Here is a 26,290-nt window from a genome sequence, read left to right on the forward strand (position 1 = left end):
ATTCGTGCGTTATATGCAACTCAAATGTCCTTTGCATTTTAGCACTGACCAGTGCCGCTTTCTTAATTATTTGACTAAATTGGTTCCGTTATTTTTTTTTTTTACTAAGAAGAACAGCGTAACAATAACATCTAAAGCCGAATAGAGACGCTGTTTGTAAAACAAAATATCTATGTTGAAGAAATATATATAAAAAACCTAAGGTCTACCTCGCTAACTCTAATTTGAGACATGTAAGAGGTCTGAAAGGCATAACAGTAAAAGTAAAGTTTCCCTTTTAGACCATGAGGTCTATAGGGCAGAAAAAGTAAAGGACATTTAATTCTGTGGCCTACGGTTAACGAGTGTGTCTTGTGGCCAGCACAACGACCAACCGCCTTTACTTTTCCCCAAACTACTGTCAGGTAACCATTAGAGCAGAAGTGGACTCAGAGGCGCCCAAAGATCTCGAAATTAAAAATCCCAGTCTTTACCAGCATTCGTACCCGGGACCTCGGTTCGGAAGTCAAGCGCTTTACCCCTCAGTCACTACGCCTCAACTGAAAGGGATACCTCACTGTAACCTTTGCATCTTTTCCAACATTTGCCCCTGTGACAAGAGGGACAATAAGGGTGGCTACCTTTATTTTTTTTATTAGTGTTAGCCCCCTTTATTACTTGATTTAAGTCCCTGTCAATTGTTTACGATCGCCACTCTCTCTTGAGCCTTTCAACTGACCAGTGTATTTTGAATTAAATCTATATACTGTTTAACTCATCCTTGTGTTGTACTATTGTTGTGTTACTTAAGAGGAGTGTGCCGCTGTTGTGGGAAGAGTATTTCGATAATGAGCTAAGTAGATTTTATCAATTTGTTAGTACTAAATTGATTTGTAAATGGTATAGGTCTGCTTAGTCTCTTATCCTCTTCTGTATGTTTTTTTTTTAAAGACATATTTTGTTTAGATACGAGACAGTAGTGTGTCTCATGAATGACGTCATTTCATAGTTAATGTATGTATGATATTATTGTAAACTAATGTAAACCCTCGCTTTGGTTTTTGACATAAAATGTCTCATGAATGACGTCATTTCATTGTTAATGCATGTATGGTATTATTGTAAACCATCTTTTTGGTTTTTCGGCATAAGACATTATTGTGCCTCTATGATGGTGGTCCTTTCATTATATTGACCGGAAACTGTCTTGCTACTTTGCTTAGTTTCATTATGTCATTTTCTTTTGGTGAGCCTTTATTGCCATTTATATTTTTCATGATCTTTTCCTTTTGTTTGTAAATAAACTCCTTTTTTTTTGTTGTAACTGAAATCTCAGAATTATTATTTGTTTGTCTCGGTAGTATTATACATCTAGAGGCTATAGTTATTAGCCTAGATAATATAATTGGGACCACAAAGTACCACTGGACTAACTTGCTAGTACAGTACAGGTCACTGGTCTTATGACCTATCCTATTTTTAGGTCACAGCCCCACAGAGTGCAAGGTCAGAAACGAGTAGGCCACGTTAATGCTTACTTTTATTTAATTACAAATATAATACAATTAGGTTGAGTAAAGAATATTAGGAAGCCATACGCTCTACGCCTTGAGAACCACTGAAGACAATATGTCTGGAAACATATAAAAATAAGCTTCAACAGCCTTAACCTACTTTGAGTCGAATGTCACGCTCAGACATACTAACAGTCTTGTAAAGGCAAGACGTGGGAGTACAATTGTACATTCCAACAGTTAAATTTACTCGAAGTGCTAACATCTGATGTGATATTTAGAATTCACAATTTTTAGTTTACAATTGTTTTCGGAATGTGTTTTTTTCTATTTCTTATATTAACTCTGACTTTCGACATAGTAAAAAAAAATTGAATCATTAATTTTCACTAAAGAAAAAGTTTGTTAGGCGCCGCCGTTTTGTTGCATCTGTTTCGGAGTGGGATATTAGTGGTATTAATTTTATTTTAGGGAGGCGCCGTGGCTGAGCGGTTAAGCACTTGGTTTCCGAATCGAGGTCCCCGGTTTTGAAACCTGGTGAAGATTTTAAATTTCGGTCTCTTTGGGTACCTGTAATATATTTATTTAGTCGACCGGCGGCATAGCATACGCCGCTATTTTGCAGGGCTGGTCTTAGGCCACTGCAACCTATGTGACCGAAGGATCCGCACTTTCATGGAACTTGCGCTAATTCAAGGTGTATAAATTATCAAATTAAACCATTTTTAACTTGAAACAGATTTCCCGCGCACTCCTGTCAATTTACCAGGAGCTCCTGGAAATCTCCCGAAATTGCAAAATATACGAAAAAGTCCTTAAAATATACAAAAATACAGAAGAAAACAATTGTCATTTCGGGGTGTCATTCAATATGGAAAACGTCAATCCCACGCGCTGTTAATAAAAACGGCATTATGCATTAGCAGTAATTGTGTAATCAGGTGAAAGAAGCTTCTTGCGCCTCAAACTAAGGAAGAATTACTTGAGGTCAACAATTCTCAAACATTTGGTAATTCTTGCAATTGAGCGGGATCTATGTGGGAAACATAATTATTATGATATACTGTATGACTTTGCTACACGCAAGGCTCGTAAAGTAATTCTGTACGTAGTAAAGAATGAATAAAATGCATAGACGAATTTATTTTCTAATACAAACTCTTAAATTTGACTTATTGTCCGCTTCCCTACCCAAACTTGGCCCCGCGAAATCCGTTTCGAATAGGGCTACACAATGCTCAAGTCCGGCCCTGCTATTTAGTGTTTGTAAAATGTTTTACATGTTTCGGATGTTCCTTTAGAGTTGACGATAGTTTACTTCCTAGTCCAAACCTCCCGCATGGGATGGGAGCGGGCAGGGTTTGACAGTCCAGCGCGCAGCCGTCCGTAGCGAGCTGTGAAAACGTGTTCTTCCCCCCCCCCTCTTGTTTTTTGTCGTGGGGTGACTATCCGCAGAAATAAGAGAGTGATCTTCCCATTTACTTCTCGTCTGACCTGATTAGGGAAGAAGAGAATTATATATAAAGATATTTCAGACACACACACACCCCTCTTCCTTCCCCGCCAAAAAAACAAACAAACGCGTATACGGAAAACATGCGCTAAAAGTGACGTAATCACTAGATCAAGGTCACAACTGGATATTCAAGTGTTACAATGAACTTTTCTTTGAATTATCCCTTATCTACAAATATTGTGTTAACATGTTGTATTTTATTTTATTGGCTTGATGTTTTATTGATGTTTTATTGATGTTTTATCCTTTAGATAACTTACAAGAATTGATGATTTAAACGTGCAATGTGCGTAAACTAGTGTGCTTAGAAAATGGGAGCGGCGCCTTCAACTCAAGAATATGTCGCAAGCTGGAAAAGTAAGTTTTATTTTTAAAGTAAGTTTTTAACAAAGCTAATGTCAACTTTGTCTGTCTGTCCGTCCGTCTGGTAGAAAGCTGGAACAGCTTATTTTACCTACACCCATTCTCACATCAAGTTGAAAAATGTGCCCAATTAGGGTTAATTGTCGAAGACAATACATGAATTAATAGAATCCATAAAACAAATTAACCGATTAGTCAATTAATTACTGGTAGTTAATTTTTGGCTGCCTGGTCGTGCGGTTTGTGCGCTGGACTGTCGTTCAGATTTATCGATGGTCACGGGTTCAAACCCTGCCCGCTCCCATCCCCAGTCGACCTGCGGGTAGGACTCTGAAGGAATATCCGAAACATGTAAAACATTTTACAAACATTTTTTTAATTTTGTTTTATACAAACAAGGGAACTTAATCCTTTAGTGTTCAGACATATGGCTAAATATTTAGGGTTTTGTACTCTCATTTCTCTTACACCCATTCTCAGATTAACTGTAAACTTAAAATAATTATTTATTGATGTTATTTAAAAATGAATCAATTAAAAATGAATCAATTAATTTTCGGTTACCAATTACAGTCCAAAGGCTGTGTGAAGCGTCTAGTGTGGTGGCTGAACTTGTTGCCACCGCTGGCTAGCAACTGTGAAAGGGGAACAATTGTGTTAGTCTCTCTTGTCAGTACATAGCCTCTCCACAGCAAGTCCTATGCAGTACCTCCTCGTGGTGATAGATAGAAACTGAGGCTATGAAGCCTCAAGCTAATCTGCAATGGGCTCGGAGGAGGTTTGGTCCCAAAAAGTGATGTAGGCATGGCCCGTTGGCGTGCGGACACGCCCTGCTGCCCACAAACCAAACGAGTCCCTCCAACTTTCCCCAGTCTTGCCCATCTGCTTGGCATCTACTTTATAATAAGCTATTATTAATGGAGCTCAAATATCCTTTTAATGCTAAGATTAAGAATAAGACTGCTTTATTGACCCTTACGAAATTTGTCGTGATTACAAGGACTCTTTTCTCATATAAAGACAACACAACAGAAAAATACACATAAATACAACAGACACGTCATAAAGAGTTCATTCAGCGACTACACACAGCTATCTTGGTGCATTTCATGTTCCCTGATCAATGAGTGGCGGGGATAGAGTCTGATGAAGTAAGGTACGAACGATTTTTAGTACCGCTCTGTTCTTGTTTTGATTGACAGCAGTCGCCCACTTCGCTACGACCTGACGTATTTTTGATGGAGCGTGTGGCCGTTGACTTTTTTCGATTTTTCTTATGCACTTTGGTTCAAAAAGTTCCTTTAAATGTGGTAATGTTGTGAGTGTAATTTTTGATGCTTTTTTTAATGATGTTTTCTAGACGTCGCAACAGTTTAGATGAGGCGTTGCCTTGCCAACAAGTTATTCCGTATGTTAGCAGATTTTGTATAGTCGCGTTGTAAAAAGTCTCAAGGATCTTCTTGTTTAGTTTTAAGCTATTGAGTTTGTATAGAAAAGAGTCGCTGGGCTGTTTTCTTTGTCAGAGTTCCAAGGTGGTCTTCCTATGAAAGCTTGTTGATGATAACGCCTAGATATTTATATGCCTTTACTTGTTCTATGTATGTAGATATGTATATGTATCTAGATGTAGTGTTTATTTGCAGTTCACATATAGTTTGTTTTTTCTTTCTAAAATCTGTTATAAGTTCTTTAGTTTTTGTGACATTCAGTTCTAGAAAGTTGTCGGTGCACCAGTTTATAAACTCTTCTATCGAGCTTCGATACTGAGTTTCGTCTCCTGAAATAAGACCGACTATGGCAGTATCATCAGTGAATTTAATGAGTTTAACTGAGTCATAGATACTTCTTATGTCATTAGTGTAAAGAGTGTACAGTACATAAGAAATTACACTAACCTTGTGGAGGACCCGTACATAGTACTCGAGTTGACGATTTGGTGTTGTTGACTTTAACATACTGGGGGCGTTGGGTTAATTAGTTTAGAACCCATGTTTGTAAGTAAGGGCTTACATTTAAGTTAGTCAGTTTGTTTATCATTAGATGTGGCAGTATGTTATTGAAAGCCGAGGAGAAATCTACGAAGAGGACTCGTGCATATGTTATGGATATATCGAGATGCTTATAAAGCTGGTCCAAAAGCAATAGAATGGCATCCTCAGTTCCTCTAGCTGCTTTGTATGCAAATTGGTGAGGGTCTAGGCTGTTATTGACTTTTGCTACAAGTTGTTTAAGCATATATTTTTCAAAACATTTCATAACAATAGGTGTTAGTGCTACTGGGTGGAAATTATTTAAGCAATCTATTTTTGGTTTCTTTGGCACTGGTATGATCTCTGAAGTTTTCCAGATGTTTGGAATTACGCACGTTTGCAATGACTGGTTGAAGATGTGACAGAAGATAGAAGAGATTTGCTCCGGACATAGCTTGATCAGCTTGTCACTAATTTTGTCTGGTCCAGAAGCTTTTGTTACGTCTACTCTTTTAAATAGGTCACTTCATCCTCAGTCACAAAATTGACGTAGGGCTCTTGTTTTCCTTTGGACAGAGTGTTGAAAAGTTCTTTGTGTAGATCAAGAAAATCTTTTTTGTCAAAACGAGAATAAAATAATTTAGTTCGTTGGCGAATTTCTCTTCATCATCCACTGAAATTCGTTCTTGTTTTGAGGCGCAGCCTGTTATTTTCTTTAATCCTTCCCAGCATTGTTTTGAGTTGTTATTGGCAAAGAAATTCTCAATTTTTTCTTTGTATGTTTTTTTCCCTTCAATTATTGCTTTTCTCAATTCATTTTTGGCATTTATAAACTCTTCATTGCTAGCCTTATACTTTGTTTTCTTTTCAGTAATAAGGTGTTTGTTTTTTTTGGTCATCCAAGGCTTATTGTTTCCATAGACTTGTATTGTTTTTGTTGGAATTAACAGTTTCTGTTAGTTCGTTTATGTCTGGACAGTTCTCAATAAAGATTTCCCAGTTAGTTTTCTCAATGCAATCTTGTAGTTTTTCTACAGCCTCTTCAGACCACACCTTGACCATTTTTATAATTCTCTTTGTAGTTTTTAGAGTAGGTTTATAATTTGTTATAAGATAGACCAGAACATGTACATATTCTCCAAGTAAGAACAAACTTTTACATTTGTAAGCCTGCTTAATGTTTACGTAGCATTTGTCGAGCGTTCTACCCTGCCTTGTGGGCACTAGCGGATCCAGAACTTTGGAGTGGGGAGGACGATTTTTTTCCAAACCCTAGCCCTAACGCCTTGTAAACCCTAACCCTACGCATAAACGTGTGTACAGCACACACACACACACAAACACACATACATATGAGATTTAAAAAAAGCAGCATTTCTCAACCTTCGGCGAAAAACAAAACAACTGGGGCAGCGCTATAAGGTTCCCTTGTGGGGTTCTGGGCTAAGCCTAGATGCCAAAAGCGTTTTCTTGCATTCTTCACTGCAGAAACGCATTCTCCTGACCTAAAGCTCATTATTCATACTATTAAAAAAGGACCTTTCGAATAATGTTGTACTTGAAAAATATTCTAATATGAATTTATAGGCCCATAATACATTGCAAATAAAACCGATTTGTTCCTTGAAAAGATAGGATACCCCACGTATTAAGATTTTTGCTTTGAGGATCGCCGCCGAAAAAAAAAAACTTATTCGATAAATAGTATTCAAGAAAACTCTAGTATAAATTGTGAGTTATAGTCCCAAATTTATTTAACTAGAAAAATTGATTGAGTAAAGGTTGGCAAAAGGCGACTATGAAAATGTTATTCAAGTTTAGAACTCATCTCAATCATGAAACTTATACCGAAAATTTTCGTTTGAATTCTAACTTTTTCAATGCAAAGTCTTTCTTAAAATAATTATGATAAATTCATGAGAAATTACAAAAACTCTGTCTGGAAATGGGAGGGACGGTAGAGTGAAAACGATTAATCCTTGCTCCTTTAATAATTTCTGCTAAAGATTGCATTTGGCATTAAAGAGTAGGGGTGGGGCGACTCGATATAAGAATTTAATTTATAGTATTGTTACGAATCTCACTATCCAGGCTCTCTGCAAACTGCAACTTACACCACCAACTTAAAGAACTTGACAACTCAGGGCTCCAAAGTAACGTAACACTTTAATAGTTGAATAAATAACAGCCAATACTGTACAATTGGCAACACGTACACTGTACAAATATCTCTCCGATAACACCGTTCCGCCGTATCAACTCTTGTACTGGCATCTCCGTCTCGTTCCGGGCTTGCACTGGGTTCAACAGTTCAGGACTGACTTCACACACTAGGCTCGTTGTGTCGGACTCGATCGCAGACCGAGATCAAGACGCCAGTCGTCTCAACTGTACTTGACAGTACTCCGCACTGAACCGTCGTAATGCTCCGTACAGAACCACACCGCTGAACTGTGCTGTAGTCGACCGGACTGTAGTGAACCGGGCTCTGAACCGTCTTGACTGCGTCACCTCCGCTCTTATATAGGGTCCCCACTGGCCTTCTCGAACCGGACAGAACGCCGCTCGACGTTTCTAGGTGAAGAAGCAGAAGGAGACTGATGAAGAAACGAGAAAAGAGACCAATAGTTTGATCAAAGGTCGTGATGCAGCTGTACCTGATATGAGCACCTCAAACAGCAAGACAGATCAAGAGAACGCTGAGTTTGCCTACAAGCCTGTTGCTGAGGGACGTTTACATGATGAAAGCTACAGGCGAGGCTTGTACCCTACAGACGCTCGTCCAGATGCGAAGATCAGCGAGAGAAGCCCTGGTGGTGATCATGAGAATCCAAGGAAGCCTGACGTTGACGTTGATGGACATTTGAAAGACCAATGTCATCGGCAAGGTCTGAAACCAACAAGCGATTGGCCCGATACTGAGACGAGAGAGAGAGGTCCTGATGATGAAGAAGAAAGCCGAATGGAGCCTGAAGCCGAAGACGAGGGACCATTGCACGAGGAGTGTTACCAACCTGCCCCACGAGCATACCCTCCAGACAAGGCTGAAGATGATGACCTGTCCCACAATTTCCTGCCCTGTGGATTTGAAGCCCATCCCAGTCCTTCTTCGCAAAGCCCTATGAAGTCACCTCTTTGGATGGTGATGAAAGCACGAAGGCGAGGCAACCAGGTCAAGGCCAATTGGAAGAGAAGAAGGAAGCTGACTGCAACATGGATGGCTCCGTCAAGCGCAAGAGGCAAGCTAACTGCCACCGATCGACCCCGGCCTGCAGCGATGAAACTTTACAGCCAATGTCATGAGGTTGATTCTGTCCGGGACGGACAGATCTAAGGAGGGGGCAGTGTTATAAACCTGGTGGTGGCACAGATGGGGGTAGTGGTTTGAGTGTAGTCAGCCGACGCAAATCGCCCCAGGCAACAATAGCAATTGAAAAAAAAAATCTCCTAATGCACCCAATTTAACAATTTAGGACTAAATAATCGCAAAATTATTGTACAGAGGTTCCTAAACTGTGGTGCGCGAACCCCAAGGGTCCTCGATCCCTTAGGGGTCCGCAGAAAGAAAAAAAAATATAGAATAACTTCTTCTCACTTGGATATTCCCGCTGGGTATTGAAACCTTTAACTCAGATCCTAATCACAGCTAAATCCAAACTAATACAGCAGCCGCTTATTGTTTTTCTTGATTTTTTTGCTTGTTTTGTTTTCTTACCGAAAGTTCTAGAAGTCTCATTATTGATTATAGGTTGTTCTTTTATTATCAAGTGAAAAACAACGCCAGATGATTCTTATATTCTTATTACTTAGACCAGTGTTTCCCAAACTGTGTTCCGCGGAACCCCAGTTCTCCGCGAGGCCTGAATAGATGTTCCAGGAGCTACTGGAATAATTTACTAGTAGGCCACCACGTGAATTAATGTCTAAAGAAAAGTTTTCCGCTAAATGCTCAGAAAGTGCGAAGGGCTCCGTTAAAGAAAACGTCTGGGAACCACTGCTATAGACAATCAAAACAAGTCCATGTCTTGAACATTCCTTGTCCATGTGGGGGAGGGGGGAATCAAGTAGGGGTCGCCTCTGTAAATAAAAAATCAGCCTGATTTAGACGACGTTTCTGATCATTTTATGTTAATACAAAACTTAAATGTAAATATGTTTAGGTCTACTGGCTGGGAATGTGGAGGAAACTGAAGAATACTTGCAGAGATTATATCAAGGGAAAGAACTGGCTCAAGCGTATGCTGCTTACAGACCCAAGTATCCCCAGGCTGTGTTCGATGCCATAATGACCTATCACGATGAGGTGACCAATAATGGACGTAGCATGGCCCTGGATGTTTGCTGTGGTCCTGGACAGTCCACCTTACCGCTTGTTCCTTTATTTGAAAAGGTATATGAGAGAGGGGAAGAGAGGAGCAAGTGAGAGAGAGACAGACAGACAGACAGACATATAGAGGGAAAAGGAAAGACGGATTGAAAAAGAGAGCGAGAGAGGAAGAGAAAAAGAAAGACGGACAGATAGAGTATGTGTGCAAGAGTATGTGTGAATTCGAAAGAAACAATAGGAAAGTAAAAGAGAAACAAAGAGTTCAAAAGAAGAAAATTTATAGTAAAAGTTTGAAAATCTAATATATAAAGTAGAATGTAAGGCATGTGTATATGTGTCTTTCATAGAAATAAAAACCGTTTTAACAATCTTGATGAAATTTGGCATTAACATTCCTTACATCATTACGGAGATCGTAGTCTATCTTCAATTTCCTTACCCCATCAAAGAACCCTAAGATTAAGAAGAGTAAAATTGTATAACTAATGGTGTAAACGCATTTTCACAGTATTTTATTTTAAAGTATAAGTATGAGTATAAAACTATTAAAACCATTTTTGCAGCCTGCTTTCCTAATCGGGGCTAAATTCAAAAGAGACAAAACCACTGTTTTCTGACATAAGAAACATCTCGCCATGTTTGATATAAATCAAATGAACTAGATCAGTGAAGGCCAAACTAAGGCCCGCGGGTTTATCCGGCTTGTTTAAGATAAGATATACATCCGCATATTATTGCGCATTGTTCTTTTGTTTAATTTCTGTAATTCACAAGGTAGTTGGTGTAGACATCAGTCAGGACCTACTGGATCACATGCCTAAAGATATACCAAACCTGACCACATATAGGAGTGCAGCTGAAGACTTGTTTATGATAGCGTCTGATTCTGTTGACCTCATCACCTCAGGAGCTAGCCTCCATTGGCTTAACACTGAAAAGTAGGCTTTCCCTAGGAAATTAACTACTGTGTTATGAAAATGATATGCTGTATCGCTTGTCGTTCTTAGGTTTACATGTGCTTGTAACTGGTCTGTAAGAATGTGTTCACGAAATGTGTGTTGTGTAGTCATTCAGTGTGTTAAAGCCATTCTAAGCGGACGTGTTTTTCGACTCTGTTATCATTATGTTCATAACATACTGTTTATATCATAGTAGAAGAAATGAAAGAATCTGTAGTTAGTAAGTTGACCGAGCACCACATGCCTGACACGACTCGATCGTAGTAGTAATGGTCAACGCCATTTCGAAACCTTCAGACAGTACTTGTGACGAAGAGCATGTCCCGTTAGAAGAAATTCTTCTTAATGGTCAATAGGAGAATGGGGGAGCCTAAGTGCCCCAATGGTCAATAGGAGAATGGGGGAGCCTAAGTGCCCCGATGGTCAATAGGAGAATGGGGGAGCCTAAGTGCCCCAATGGTCAATAGGAGAATGGGGGAGCCTAACTGCCCCAATGGTCAATAGGAGAATGGGGGAGCCTAAGTGCCTCAATTTCCTTCTGGACTTCTTCGACGATTGATAGCAGGATAGATCTAGGACTTAGTACTTCATTGTAATAGAAAATAGACACAATACATAATATTTATGCAGGCGTAGACAGCTCTATGAGAACTTAAAGAAATCTCTAAAAGACAGGCAGTTATAAACACAGTCTAAGTCAGATAAAAACATGTATTAATTTTTAGCTGCGTCTCTGTTTCCATAAAAACAATAAAACTATTTCACAATTTCTGTATTCGAAGACATAGCTATTAATGAGACCTAAGTTTGGTTTTCTGAGCTCGGATAAACAGTTTGGAAATATTCTACAAAACTTGATTCCAAAATGCTTAGTGGAAAAATAAACATTTGACTATCTAAAGTTATCACGGATTTCTTCTCCCTAATTTCCCTTTTAACCACATGTCTACTAAAGAGATAGGGCCTTAGCGCTCTGGGCTGATAATAAGCATGAAAAATGCCCTATATGAAAACATTTAAGCAAAATGTCAACGAAAGATTAAGAAAGAAAAACCTAAGTGCTTTAAGCATGCTAATATAGCATAAAATAATACAATAAGAAGAGGAAGATATAAAAAATTTTTAGAGCGTTTTTTTTTTCTTTGAAGAAACTTACGGATTCAAATTTCATGGTCAGATTTTTTAAAGAAGCCAAGCGTGTTTTAAAACCAGGAGGGACTTTTGCAACGTACATGTTTCAAATTGAGGATCTGTGCAATGAAGAGGCTAACAAAGCTTACAAAGAGGTAATTAGTAAGACATTTAAAGTCAATCTGCATTACATTAAAATTCATATTCTGTGAGTATCCTAAAATTGTAGCCAGTCAACTATTTTGACCTGTACTCGCAATCAGGGCCGGTCTTAAGACACTGCATCCTATGCGGCCGCAGTGGGCCCGCGCTTTCATAGGCCCCGCGCTATGTATATCTGTAATTGCATAAGGATGCAAAATATACGAAAAAGTCGTGGAAATTATATTTAAAATCTCCTGAAAATTAGACAAAATTTTTATATGGAAAACACAAATCTTACGCGAATAAAAAAAAAAAAGCATTGTCAGCTTTCATATTTAAATAAAAATATAATAATAGTGCGAATTTTAACCGAAACGAAAGTTCCAATAGAATCAGAATACGTTTTTAAAACGATCAAAACCCGAAAATGAGAACATAAAAACTTCTAGTGAGACAGCTGAAACAGATTCTATGAAGAGTGACGAGATTGCAGTGGTGAATGTCGTAAGAGAAGAAGAAAATGATGTAACACTAACAACTGATCAACATGTCGCAAGGAATGAAGGCAATAATGTAAGATGTAGATCAACATGTAGTTATAGATAATGAGCTAAATGTGGTCGATTCATTGAGAAATCTGGATTATCCTGCCATGTGTCTAGAAAAAATGGAAAGATCTTGTATTGACTATTTATTACAAAAAGGTCCACCTGATATTACTTTGGAGAATTTTCCGAAAAATAAAGATGGTAGACATTTCTCTAAAGTGCATTGCAAACCAAACCTGAGTAATGGTGAAAGTGTTTTGCGTCCTTGGCTGATATATTCTGTGTCAGCAGACAAGATCTATTGTTTCTACTGTCGTCTACTGGAAAAACAAAAATGTTCCTTTTTAAATGAAGGATTTGACCAGTGGCAAAGATATACCACAAGGCTAGCAAAGCATGAAAAATCGCAAAGGCATTTAGACGCCATGACCAGCTGCTGTGAAGCTAGAGCAAGACTAAATAATACAAAAAACAGGCATTGACAAAGTTCACCAGGAGATGCTTTAGTCTGAGACTTAAACGTTGAAATCAAGTTTTTCAAAGACTAGTTGTTATTGTACAATTTCTAGCGGAGCGTAATTTAGCTTTCAGAGGGACCCTTGAAAGACATTAGAGCCAAGTAATGGGAATTTCCTGGTCTAGTAGAATTACTCGCAAAGTTTGATCCAGTAATGGGGGAACAACTTCGACGTGTTACCAATGCAGAAATTCATGATCGTTACCTGGGAAAGAAGATTCAAAACGAACTTATTACTGTAGTAGCTGATGCTGTTGTGAATTCTATCCTTCGAGACATCAAGAATGCAGTGATATTGGATTGTACTCCAGACATAAGTCACAACGAGCAGATGTTATCGGTATTTCTCAGATAAGGGTTCATTTGAGCTTGTGGTTGTGTATAAACGTTTTAAGTTTCTTTCTGTTGTTTCTTCTTGTGACAGCGAAAAGAAGTTGGCTGGAAACATGGATGTTGTTGCAATCTTTCCAGCCAAAAGTCAAAGGAAAAGGCAGTATGATAAATCTGTGGAAAACTTCACACATCAAAAAGGTGAAGATGACTACAGGATAAAATGCTTCAACAGAATTGTGAACACTGCAATTTACTCCTTGCAGCGGAGATTTGAACTGTAACTGAGGCATCTTGTGAAAGAAGTTTCTCACGTCTTATACTAATCAAGAATTACTTAAGGTCAACAATTCACGAGGAGAGATTGAACAATGTGGCAATTCTTGCTATTGAGCGTGATCTATGTAGGAAACAAAATTTTGATGATCTACTGTTTGACTTCGCTACACACAAGGCTCGTAAAGTTAAGTTAATTTGTTGGTGTTTTTGTACTTAGTTAAGAATGTATAAAATGTAAAGAGGAATTTCAAGCTGTTTACGATGAGTATATGACAATTTATGCAGATTTATCGTGTTCACACCCTCATGTATTTAATTCCTTGTCTACTTAGGCAAATAAATAAGGTTTAAAAACAAGTTTTCTAAAAGTAATTAATAAAATAAAAACATTACTAACAACGCTCCAATGTTTGAAAAAAAGGGTTACATTTAAATAATAATAATAATAATAATAATAATAATAATAATAATAATATACGAAAAACTAAAATGGAAAAACAACGAAAATATGGGAACCTCGGCTTGCTGATTAAGCGTTTATGGAAGTTGTCTAAAATAACAATATACCCACCCCATTGTTATATCAACCGAGGGGATAATGACAACTGACCTCACAGATACGTTCAAGGCCCTTAACATTCCTAAGAAGATTCTCGTTGCATATCAGAGGGCGGTACTTCTGCAGTCTTGCCACATCACCAGATAATTCCTCAGTCAGTGAAAACTGATGAAGGGACTACGATGAATTTCGACCCTGACACTGCCAGAGAATGAAAACTCGTTCGTTTCAAACATGATAATACTGATAATAGACCTGTATTAACAGATAGATAGTTGACTTAAATAGACCAGATCTAACTTTTATTGCCAAACATAAAAAAATTGTCAGCAATCATAGAAATTGTAAAACCACAATGTTAAAAAAAACAGTTTGGAGATTAGCGAAAAGTTATATAGGCAAGGCCAAGAGTTTGGGAAAATCGGAAGCTAATTACGGTGACCAAAATGGAAGTCTACAAGGCATGCGTTATGAGTACACTGCTGTATGGCAGTGAATCATGGACCACCTACACAAAGCAAGAGAGAAAACTGAACTCATTCCATTTGAGATGTCTCCGTAGGATCTTGAAAGTCACATGGAAAGAAAAAGTGTGCAATACTGAGATCCTTTCGCGATCAGGTATTCCCAGCATCTTTACAGCCCTCAGACAACGCTGTTTGTGCTGGCTTGGACATGTTCGCCGGATAGAGGACAAACGCATCCCGAAAGTCATCCTCTACGGACAACTCACGACTGGCACAAGAAAACCTCTGTTACATAGATGTAATAAAACGTGACCTCAAATCAGTGAACATCAATACTGACTATTGGGAAGACATAACTCTAGACCGCACCAGATGGAGAGAGACAGTGACCAAGAAAGCTATGGACAATGAAAGAACACGGGTCTCAGCTCAGGAAGAAAAACGTACAAACCGAAAAATGGCCAGCTCCTCTACCACCGAAGTAAAAGCAACCTTAACCTGCGCTATTTGTGGACGGGAGTATCTCTCCAAAATAGGGTTCCACAGCCACATGAGGAAGTGTGCTTTAAGATGAACTATAGTCGTTCTACAACTGAAGGAGGCCAATATATAAGCAAAATAAAACAATACTTTTAAAAACAGAGACATATAAGGGAAATCAGCGTACAATCACTGCAATATATATTAAAATCCCAAGGTTTATTTCCCCCTTTCTATGTAAAACGAAATTAATTCACTACCAATAAGTAATTAACTAATTGGTAACTTTGTGTATTGATTTATATAAGTCTCCGACAATGAATAATAATAATTGTGCTCGGAGAATGGGAAGAGGGAGAAATACAAGAACCCGACCAGTCAGAGTTGATGCAAGCTTCGTAATAAACTTACAATATTCCCATATGTGGATATCAGCCGAAGGTACAGGCAGTGGCGTAGCTATGGTGGGGGGAGGAGGGGGGAGAATTTAAAAATCCCCCCGGGCCCCCATTTGAGGGGGGGGGGCCCAAATGAGTGTTTTTTACTATATAAATTTAATATTATGATAATGCAGGGGTCCCCAAAGAGGTCAAGCCCCCCGGGCCCCCAAACGATGGAAAATTCCTAGCTACGCCCCTGGGTACAGGGGCTATTTGACCTTGAAGACATCCTCGCGACTCTCAACAAACATGCCTAGGAAGATAGTTATTACCTGTTAGAGGGCTGTACCGCTGCAGAGTGAAGAGAATTTATCAATCTGTAGAGCAAAAGAGGACTATACATTGAATTGTGTTTCCTTTTTACAAACTTGTATCAACTCTGTCTGTCTGTCTGGTACAATTTGTGTACACTTTATTTCACCTACACCCATTCTTAGATCAAGTTGCAACTTTTACACAATTATTTGTTGTAACTAACAAAACTAATCATTCAAAAACGCTAGACAATCAGTTAATTATTGGTATTCATTTTGCTTGGTCTCGTAAGAGGGAAATAAATGCTACTTATTGAGAGATCTGAATAGATTTATACATGGAGTTATTCCCCTTATTACGATTTGTACACTATATATCTACCACTTCCCATTCTCGGATCAAGATGAAATTTTGGACAATTATTCATAGTCGATGGTAATACACGAATAAAAAAAATTAGGAAATAGTTAATCAACTAAAGGCTAATTAATGTTCTTTCATATAGAGAAAGGGGAGCTAAATCCAGCAATTTTGATATATATATATATATGGCAGTGATGTAGTGGTTCTTCCCCTTAAATAATTTTGTTTAAAATATGTTTTTGTTTTACTTGTTACAAATCTCTTTCCTGGCAGTGCAAGCGAATTAAAAACATTCTTACAATAACAGTTACTAACTCGTTACGTGGGAGGAGCTAATGGCTTTGCGCATGCACGATTACAACCAATCATATTTTTCTTACAATTAATTTTTTCTTTTGTTTCGCTATCAGTAATTGCAAGTTACACTTTTTCTACGCTAGTTTTTGTCAACGATGAAAGATTATCTCACTTCAAAAACTCTAATTGTCGCACACAAGTACGAAACAATTGATTTCCCTTTTGACTGTCTTAAAAGGTAAGTCTATAACTCAGTGAGATTTACTTAATCACCCTAGCCCCTTTTAACTACAAAACGCAAAGAACATGTTTTTAGTGAAATAAAGTACTCCCGAATTACCAAATGTTTGGTATCTTATCTTATATATTACAGACGTTACTTTCCAAAAAGAGGAGATAATTACGCCCTACGCATTTCATATGTCAATTTAGGCATGCATGTTAATCAATGACTTTAGCTCTGCTAAATTAATTATGATTTAACTATATATATAGAGAGAGAGATGGAGAGACATAGAGAGAGAGAGACAGAGAGAAAGAGAGAGAGAGAGAAGTGTGTGTGTATGTGTGTTCTAAATATTGTACTTGAAAAGTTCGATTTTTATTGTTTGAAGGTTGGACATTCAAACAAAGATGGAAATGACCATTGGCCAGTTTAAAGGCTACATGGCCTCCTGTCATTTTTGGCCACTATACTCTCAAGCCAACCCTACGACTCATATTTTAGAAGATTTTATGATCAGGTCAGTAGAATCATATAAGACTCCATGGCCTAACAATATGCCCATATCATACTCTGAAACTCTTAGAAGAGAAATATGAACACTATTGTTACTGCCACAGGATCTTGAGGTGTTAATGTGTCGCAAAATGTTCCTGAGATGCCGGGGATCCTTGTGTAGATATTGATATTAGATCTAAATATCTTTAGAGATTCAAATAATGAAGATCCTTTACTTCAAAATACAAAAAACTTTAATTCGTGAACTAGGAATCATTCATAATATACTAAATGTACACTAAACTGAAAGACACAAAGATAAAGGCACATTCCTCGTCCCATATGCTAGGACAAATTTGTACAAATACTCCTTCTTCCCTAGAGCTATTAGAGCATGGAATGGGTTGCCTGAGCAAGCCAGGAAAACCAGTGACTTGGCAGAATTTAAGTCATTGGTTAATATGCATGACTAAATGCATGACGCGTAGGACGTAATCATCTTCTTTTTTGAAGTAACGTCTGTATTATATAAGATAAGATAAGAAATGTACAACTGAAACTGTGTCAATCGAATATCTTCTTCAGAGCTCATTAACAAATAAATTCAAACAAATATATTAATTCTTCAACTGAAAATATATGCGACTTGTCTCTGACCACTGACGAGTTTAACATGCTAAAATCAATCCCATCATTCTCAGCAAAACCACGCTCAAATCGCATAATCAGATGACATCAGATCTGTTCCTGTCTTTAGAAATTTCTAGGGAAAAAAAGGTTGATTTTATTACTAAGGCAGCTAGACACCAGTTGGCCTACCGCCCCCTTTTCGTATTATTTCTTTTAAAAAATCGCCCCCAAGAAACACGCTTATAAAGAAGCGTGAGAAAGCACATTTGAACAAAATATCATCTTATTTTTTAATTTTTATGCTGTCAATAACACTTACCCCGCATGGGAGACGACAGCATGCCAAATAGCGATCTTTTTTGGCGAGCTTAGAGGAGGACGGCGTTACAGAGGTGCCCCCCCCCCCGTAAGCGCTATTAAGATCCATTCATGCGCCACTTCGCCCTCACTGGCATAGAGGAAAGTACCTGGCAGCATTCTCTGGTAGCGGATGGCCTCTTAGAGACGCAGTTAAAGAGCTCTCACAAAAGTTACAGGGCCCCTGCATTTTGCGTAATATTTAATTTAATTAATTAAAAAAACACTCATTTGCACTATGTGCCTCCTATGTTAACATTTATTTTACTGAAGACATAATTTTGTAAGTCTATTTTTTTCCTGCTATTCAATATGAACATTAGTAACAGATGATTAATAATTGTCATTTACATATTTTTTTTTTCAAAGCAAATCGTGATTTCTTCGTAGAGCATTGTTATGTGAATTGCATAGATATCGGTGTCCTTAAGCAGTAATTCACATTGTTACAAACAAGTTACGTGAGATTGTAAAACTCTTTAAAATACATTTACTATCTCGATAAAAGAAAAAATGATATAATCAATGAAAGTACATTTCTTTCCTAGCAGTCCGAGGTTCGTTTCATTCATTTGCGTTAGATGCCTTCCATGTAAAACAATGTTTTAGCCTGTTTTAAGTCATCGCCAACCGTTGAATCTTCTTGTTTCTCGTAAACAAAAATTTGTATTTTAGAGCTTAACAAAACGAGCAATAACAAACCCCTTTCGAAATCCAGCGAACCTCAGTTTACAACTAGAGTCTAACACCTTTTTCATCATTTGTTTCAAAAAACTGTTGAAAGATGAAATTAATTTCGGCATGGGTTTGTATTTTATTTACAATTTTTATAATTAGATGCAAGTAGAAATAGAATTGCGGGCTAAACTTTTCTTGTGTATCACAAGGTGAATAGTTAATAGAGCTGTTGTCTATTCTATATTACTTACGAAGTCATTGTAGCGTCCAACCACTGATGGTTCCCTATATGGTTTCGTAAGCTACATAACTAGACAATTTTGAAATAATATTTCATCACTAACAGAAAAAAAGTCCTTTTGTGTAACATATGTTTAAATTAAAACATATCCTGCTTTGCGGTTTTTCGTTTTTAATTTTGTTAAAATAGTAGATTTTTTTGTAATTGTTCATGAATATTCTAAATTTTTTTTTTGGATATTGCTATATGTTCGTGAAGCTGACTTGGTTTCATAACCTCATCTGAAGATGCCGCCATACTTTCTATCTAATGGCAATTTACTAAAACTTTTTTCATACAATATGAGAAATACCAGTGAGTTTTTGAAGTAACACTTTATTAATCTTTTTTGTTTTTAAAAAAAAAGGTTAAATTATTCTATTTGAATGTTAGCTATAACTTTTTTTTTTCAATTAACATTTACATATCAATACATTAACATATGTAGATAAAATAAACTATAATCTAAAAGGCGTATTACCTACTTTGTTTATCAAATATTAAACGTTTATTCTTGCAAGATCTAAGGACACTAGATACCCTCCAATTACAGCAAAGGAGTAAGAATTTAAAACTAGAAAATAGGATTCCCGAACTCTATTTCTAACGCTGTTTCTGTTCTTAAATTAGAAGCAAGCTAACTATATTTTGTCTATATTCAGTTTGACAGCTTTAATTTTTAAAATTTTTAAAATTTGTTTTGTTTCAGTGCACCTTTAGTTTCTTCTTACCCCCTTTATACCCAGCACCCCCTTATCGCCCCCTTTTGTGCCCAGCGCCCCCATACCGCCCCTTTGGCTCCCAGCGGCCCCCCCCCCCCAAAAAAAAAAAGTCTCCAAACCCCCCCCCCCAGGGGGCGATAGCGCCCCCGTTGAAGACCACTGAATATACACTGACCTTGACCTTCTTACAGTGCGTACCTAACGATTCAATGTTCCTTATAAACGTCCTCTGTAACAAATGTGTTGATCAAAATAGCTAGGCAGACGACAAGCTCTAGTAAAAAAAATTCTTTAAAAATAAAAACATAGCATATATATATATATATAAAGAAAAACTGCACATTTACAGTCATGTCGCTCAATACTGTTAGAATCATTTCTCTTTTCTGTATTAAACATAATTAATTAATTACCACTAATTAATTAATTAACTTGTTGATTTTGTGATTGATTCATCTTTTGTTGGGGTCAACGGAGAATTGTGCAAAGTTTTGACTTCATCCAAGAATGGGACTCTGGAGATATAACGTACAAACTATGTACAAGACAGACAGACAGACTGTAATTGATGTTAAATGGTGTAATGTTGAAGAATGCGAATGTCGTGGAATGCTGGGTTCTTGCTTCCTGGAGTACTCTTGACACGTGACAATTACATATACTACAAACTGACTTAAGTCCGTTTCAGCAGACAAATATAAAGTTTATTTTACTACAATAATAATGCACTGCACTCCTTGCTAGTGTTACAAGTCAAGAAATAATAAACAATCCTATCCGCATAACAGCGGTATCAAATGTATCCAATAGCCTACGTTAAACTCTCTAGATTACAAATCACGTTCGCATCTCAGCTGGTAACACTGTGCAGAAATATAGATTAACTAATACATGTCTCAAAAAGACCACTGGCAACAACTGCCCACAAGTTACTTTCTAACTGAAATTACTACCGACTTTTCTAAGTCGCTACTGTCCGTCCCGGACCAAAATATACTAGACTGCCTCCTACAGAGGATAACACTTTACTTCACCACCCGGTCCAAAGTATACCACTTGACTGACTTGACTGAACTCAAAGTCAACTTTATTCATTCTACTTCCTGTTTTCTACCTCAGGAATTCCACGTGTCTTTTAAACTCTTAATATGACGTGAATATTAAATCAAGCAATGTCAACTGAGACTGTGACACAGACAGACAGACAGAGTTGATGTAAGCTATGTAAAAAGTTCCTTGCACAAACTGACAGGGACGTTTAATTATCACTAAAATCTTGCTATTTAGGTTGCTTTCGCTCGGTCGTTTGTTTGCAGCTTCAAACAGCTAGTAGAAATAAAGCGATTCTAAGAATATTCTAGTTTGAATGTAGAACTTTCATTCAACTTGAACAAACTTCTTGATAAAATCAAACTTAATGTAAATTTCATTGACAAATCTTCACAGTGTGATGGATGTCTGTCTGTTTGTAGTTAACTGTTGATGCCTGTCAGATTATGACAGATTACTCTGCAAATGTATGCGTTTCTTATTCGGCGTATTCTAGTGCAATTAACTGACAACATCGATTTAACAGTGAAGAGACGAGTCTGAAATCCGTTGAACAGTTTAACAAATGTTTAACCCATGAAAAGGCCACCGTCTATGTCTCTGTGGATAAAATACGTCCTAGCCCTTATAAAATCCTATCAACAACTAAAGCCTCCAACCCAACTAATCCCAAGCGTCACTAGTCACGTTCTAAAGGCGTCTACAATGGTGCGTCTCTATATAGCTACAAATACAAACTAAGTGTCTAACAACATATTAGACTTTAAAGTAATTGTTTTTATTGTATTTTTCTTTGCTTTCCCAGTTTACAGCATATCTTTGGCAATGGAACCACGTCATCAGCAGAAGTAAACATGAAGGTTTACAGAAAAAATTTCTAGTCCTTGGAAGAAACCAGAAATGAGTTTTTCAATGGTTCTGTACCTAACAGATTGATTTCACTGACATGGTCATTTTTAAACACATTTCTGCTTTAGAGTTTTATATCTCACAATATTTGTCAAGTACTGAAGCAGGAGATCCTGTTTTTGATCATTCGATAGATAGATAGATAGATAGATAGATAGATAGATAGATAGATAGATAGATAGATAGATAGATAGATAGATAGATAGATAGATAGATAGATAGATAGATAGATAGATAGATAGATAGATAGACAGACAGACAGACAGACAGAGTGTCACATACCAGTTTTAGAACCCCTGTTACATTTGGTGACTAGTAGTCACTTGACTATTCCGTGCAGTTAGCACGAGATTTTGATTGGTCAAGTAACTGACCACGGGGTGAACACCTCAGTTGAGTTTGGACTCTTGTAGAGAGAGGAGCGTTGTGATCTCCTCAGGTATAATATATAAGCATTAAGTAATTACTATGGTGTATGCTGTTCTTATTTCATTGGATTGTAATTTGTGATGGCTGAAGTCGCCAATATCTTTTGTGAATTATTTTATGTGAATAAAAACCATGTCTGCTATCATTGTGTCTATTAATGATTCTAAATGTTGTGGTCGGAGAGCTCAGTACGTTAGTATTCTTACGCACCAGCAAATCTAGTGCGTGTGTGAAAGTATTTAATTAAGAAGACAAAGAACATTACAGTGGTACCAGAAGAGGTATCTACAAAACACAGAGGCAGACTAATTCAAGACCGTCCAGGCCTATATCAATATCTAGGCCGTGACACAGACCACTGTGGATTCTCAAGGTCCCAAGCTGCATTCGTCCCGAGACATGAAGTTAAACAGCGCTCCTCTTTCCTTAGCACTTTTGGAGCTCAAAAGTGCCCTACTTCTTTTCTATCATTGTGTCTGCCTCCTCTTTTCCTAAGTCTGCCTTCATTGATCATCACACTGTCTCCTTAACTTTAAATTCTCACTACGTCCTAGACCAGTCCGTTTGCCGTGGACTGCGACGGGTAAGGGGGGATAAAGAGATCCTGGTGTTTGAGTGGTGGCTATCTGAGGATAAACCACAACAACACAATACTTTGGCTCCAAGTTCCCCTAGACCTGAGACCCAGATGGCCGCTCTGGGTCAACCGGCTGGTCATGCCGAGCTACCAGCATAGGTCGTCGACCTATGCTGGAGGGCGGTGGCTGGAGGGTCAATCAGGGAGCTGCTGTATCGGACACATGTCCGATGTAGCAGCTGACTGAGTATAGCACCTGTGTAGCCCTGGCGGGCTCATTCTGGACATCCGAATGGCCCGTCCCCTTGTTGGACTCGATGGCGGGTGGGGAGCACAGGTGCCGAATTAACCAAAATATATATGGACAAAAAAACACACACAAAACTACTTGCCCCAGACCTATGTCTGGGCAAGAAACGACGAATTGACGATAAAAAAGAGGAGGTCCCAAAAAGCTGTGCCACCTGGCCATCATTTCTGGTGGTTAGATGCACAGAGGAGGGAAAAAGCCTGACCAAGTTGAGCCCTTTTATTATCTATAAGGGACTCAAGTCAGTAGTGGGAGAGCCCAAGAGTGTGTCTAAGCTACACAAAACAATGGAACTCCCTGTAGAAGTAGACAGCAAGACACACTCTGATGGGCTTTTAAGATGCAGAAGACTCTGTGATCTCCAAGTGGAAGTCATGCCACACAAGAGTCTGAACACCAGCAGAGGTGTAATCAGCTCTAGGGACCTACTGGAATGTTCCGAGAGGGAAATAGTGGAGGGCATTGAAGGAGTCACCCATGCCCGGCGCATTACCAGGCGCAGGGAGGGTGAGGAGGTCAAAACCGCCACTATTATCCTCACATTCGGAACTAGGACACCGCCAGAGTATGTGAAGGCAGGATACCTACGAGTTCCAGTGAGGCCCTACATACCTAACCCCATGAGGTGCTTCAAGTGCCAGGGTTATGGACACGGCGCGGCAGTCTGCAAGAGGAACACTGTGTGTGCCAGATGTGCTGGAGAGGGTCATGAGGACAAGGGCTGCACAGCCCAGTTCAAATACCCAAACTGTCAAGCTGGCCACTCAGCCTACTCCAAGGACTGCCCTGTGTGGAAACAGGAGGTTGCCGTGCAGGAGTACAAGGCAAGAAACGGATGTACCTTTAGCCAGGCGAAATCGGCTGTACTGGCCCTACCCAAGGGCCAATTCGGCTTGACAAAGACCTACGCCCAGGCTGTTGCTAAGAAAGGAAGATCCATAGCCACACAGACGGACACATTGACCCCACCACCCCCTCCTCCTCCTCCCCCAACTCAGAAGAAAACACCGCCAAAGAACACACCTCTGAAGAAACAAGAAAGCCCTGTTGTCATGCTAAAGAACAGGTTCTCTGTGCTCGCTGATGAGAGCATGGAGACTGAGCAGCATGTCAAAACCAATACTCCGGGAGAACCCGGAGACATCATGTCTGACACAGGTTCTCCTCAGAGAACCCAGCCAGACACCCCAACCTCTACCGAGTTAGAGGTTGACCAACTCCCTAAGGGGAGAAATCAAAGCGGAGAGGATGCCCGAGGTGAGAGAGGAGGAAATAACCTCCGCTCTAACCAGAGGGATCTCCCCTCTCCAGAGAGAAAGACTTCCCCCAAAAGGGGGTTGTCCTCCTCTCCATCCAAACCCAAGAATAAAAATACCAAGGTCACTGGAATAAAGGGAAACCCCTCCGGGGGCCTCCCAAGGCCAAATAGCTCCAAGTAGGTCATTTAGAATAAGCCATGGATTCCAGAATTGTACAGTGGAATTGTAGAGGCCTCAAGGCCAATTACGAGGAAATGCAGCTACTGATGGACTCTGAGACTCCTGTAGCTGTCTGCTTACAGGAAACATTTCTGAAAGATTGCATCAGCTTCCGAAGCTACCGTGCTTACACCAAGAATGTTGAGGATGCAGAGAGAGCATCAGGTGGAGTCTGTATCCTTGTGAAGGATAGCATCCCCCATGAGAGGGTAGAACTACAGACCACACTACAGGCCGTAGCAGCTAGGATAACCCTTCACAAGGTTATCACTTGCTGCAGCCTGTATCTACCACCAGGCGCTCCATTAAACCGAACAGACATGGAGGACCTATTGAAACAACTTCCCCGGCCTTATTTAATCCTTGGGGATTTCAATGCCCATAACACCATGTGGGGATCCAACAATACCGACACAAGAGGTCGTATGCTGGAGGATATCTTCCTCCAACATGATTTATGCATACTTAATGATGCATCACCGACCTACTTGCACCCAGCAACTGGATCATTCACATGCATTGACCTCACCGTATGCGTCCCCGGACTTCTGGACGATTTTAAATGGTCAGTTAGCAATGATCTACGGGGAAGTGATCACTTCCCAATCATCATTACTAACAATCTCCCTTCATTTGGGACGACCTCAGCGGTGGAAACTGAATAAGGCCGATTGGGAACAATTCCAAAAAAGATGCTCTGAGGATATCACAGAAAATATCCTCCATGAACAGAACCCAGCTGATACCTTTGCTAGCAAGCTACTAAGTATAGCCAGGAAAGTTGTACCCCTAACCTCTGCAAATCCAAAACGGCCTAGCAAACCATGGTTTGATACAGCTTGCAAAAGTGCTATTGGTGATAGGAAAAAACGACTGGCTGCATTTATAAAGAATCCTTCCCAGGAAAACCTAAAGCTATTCAGGATAGCTAGAGCAAAGGCTAGACAAACCATACGGTCAGCCAAAAGGAATTCCTGGAGAAGTTTTGTCGGCAGTCTGGATGCCAAAACTTCTGCTAGAGCGGTTTGGAAGGCAGTAAGGCGAATCAAAGGGAAAGAATCAAATGCAATAGGGCATTTGAAAAACCAAGGACGAACTGTCACGTCCCCCAGAGAAATAGCTGACTGCCTTGCATCCTCAATAGCAGAAAAATCATCCACTGCACACTACACGCCAGAGTTCCAAAAAGTCAAAACCAGGGAGGAAAGACACCCCATTGATTTCAGGTCAGAGAACAATGAAGACTACAACAAACCGTTCTCGCTTGAGGAACTGAGGGAATCGCTGGACAAGTCACATGACACAGCGCCTGGAGAAGACGAAATCCATTACCAGTTCCTCAAGCACCTTTCCGAACCCTCATTGTCAGTCCTGCTAGGGGTCTATAACTGTGTGTGGCAAACAGGCGCTTTCCCAAACAGCTGGAGGAAAGCCACAGTTATACCGATACCTAAACCGGGAAGAGACGGCTCTGACCCAGCTAACTATCGACCAATAGCACTAACAAGCTGCATCTGCAAAACCATGGAAAGAATGATTAACAGTAGGCTGGTCTGGTACCTGGAAAGGAATAAAGTGATCTCAAACTACCAGTGCAGATTCCGGCAGGGGCGGACAACAACTGACCACCTGGTAAGGCTGGAAGCTTATATTAGAAATGCATTACTCAGAAGAGAACATCTAGTAGCTGTATTCTTCGATATAGAAAAGG

At 39.1% G+C, this 26,290-nt stretch overlaps 2 protein-coding genes across 6 annotated transcripts in view; both read left to right on the forward strand.

Moving 5' to 3' along the window:
* Positions 1-26,290, forward strand: part of LOC106080056 (putative methyltransferase DDB_G0268948) — an 81,942-nt gene that overhangs the window by 38,282 nt on the left and 17,370 nt on the right. The window lies entirely within an intron of this gene.
* LOC106080057 (uncharacterized) lies at positions 1,675-22,356 on the forward strand. 5 transcript variants are annotated; one of them, XM_056039848.1, is made up of 8 exons: positions 1,675-1,763; positions 3,261-3,366; positions 9,503-9,732; positions 10,444-10,607; positions 11,806-11,914; positions 16,582-16,676; positions 17,053-17,181; positions 21,682-22,356. In XM_056039848.1, the coding sequence occupies exons 2-8, from the start codon at positions 3,321-3,323 to the stop codon at positions 21,755-21,757; spliced, it is 849 nt and encodes a 282-aa protein (XP_055895823.1). In that variant the 5' UTR covers positions 1,675-1,763; positions 3,261-3,320; the 3' UTR covers positions 21,758-22,356. The 5 variants fall into 5 exon arrangements, with proteins under 5 accessions (XP_055895823.1, XP_055895824.1, XP_055895825.1 ...); XM_056039849.1 differs by having other exon boundaries at positions 1,685-1,748; XM_056039850.1 differs by lacking the exon at positions 1,675-1,763 and adding an exon at positions 1,833-1,853.

The sequence above is a fragment of the Biomphalaria glabrata genome, chromosome 9, assembly GCF_947242115.1.
Source record: "Biomphalaria glabrata chromosome 9, xgBioGlab47.1, whole genome shotgun sequence".
NCBI lineage: Eukaryota > Metazoa > Mollusca > Gastropoda > Planorbidae > Biomphalaria > Biomphalaria glabrata.

Bases quoted from the DNA above. Each gene is read 5' to 3' on its own strand.
- LOC106080057 (XM_056039848.1), top strand. From the start codon at position 3,321: ATGGGAGCGGCGCCTTCAACTCAAGAATATGTCGCAAGCTGGAAAA. The intron at 3,367-9,502 runs GTAAGTTTTATT...AAATATGTTTAG, and splicing joins ATATGTCGCAAGCTGGAAAA to GTCTACTGGCTGGGAATGTG. The intron at 9,733-10,443 runs GTATATGAGAGA...GTAATTCACAAG, and splicing joins TTGTTCCTTTATTTGAAAAG to GTAGTTGGTGTAGACATCAG.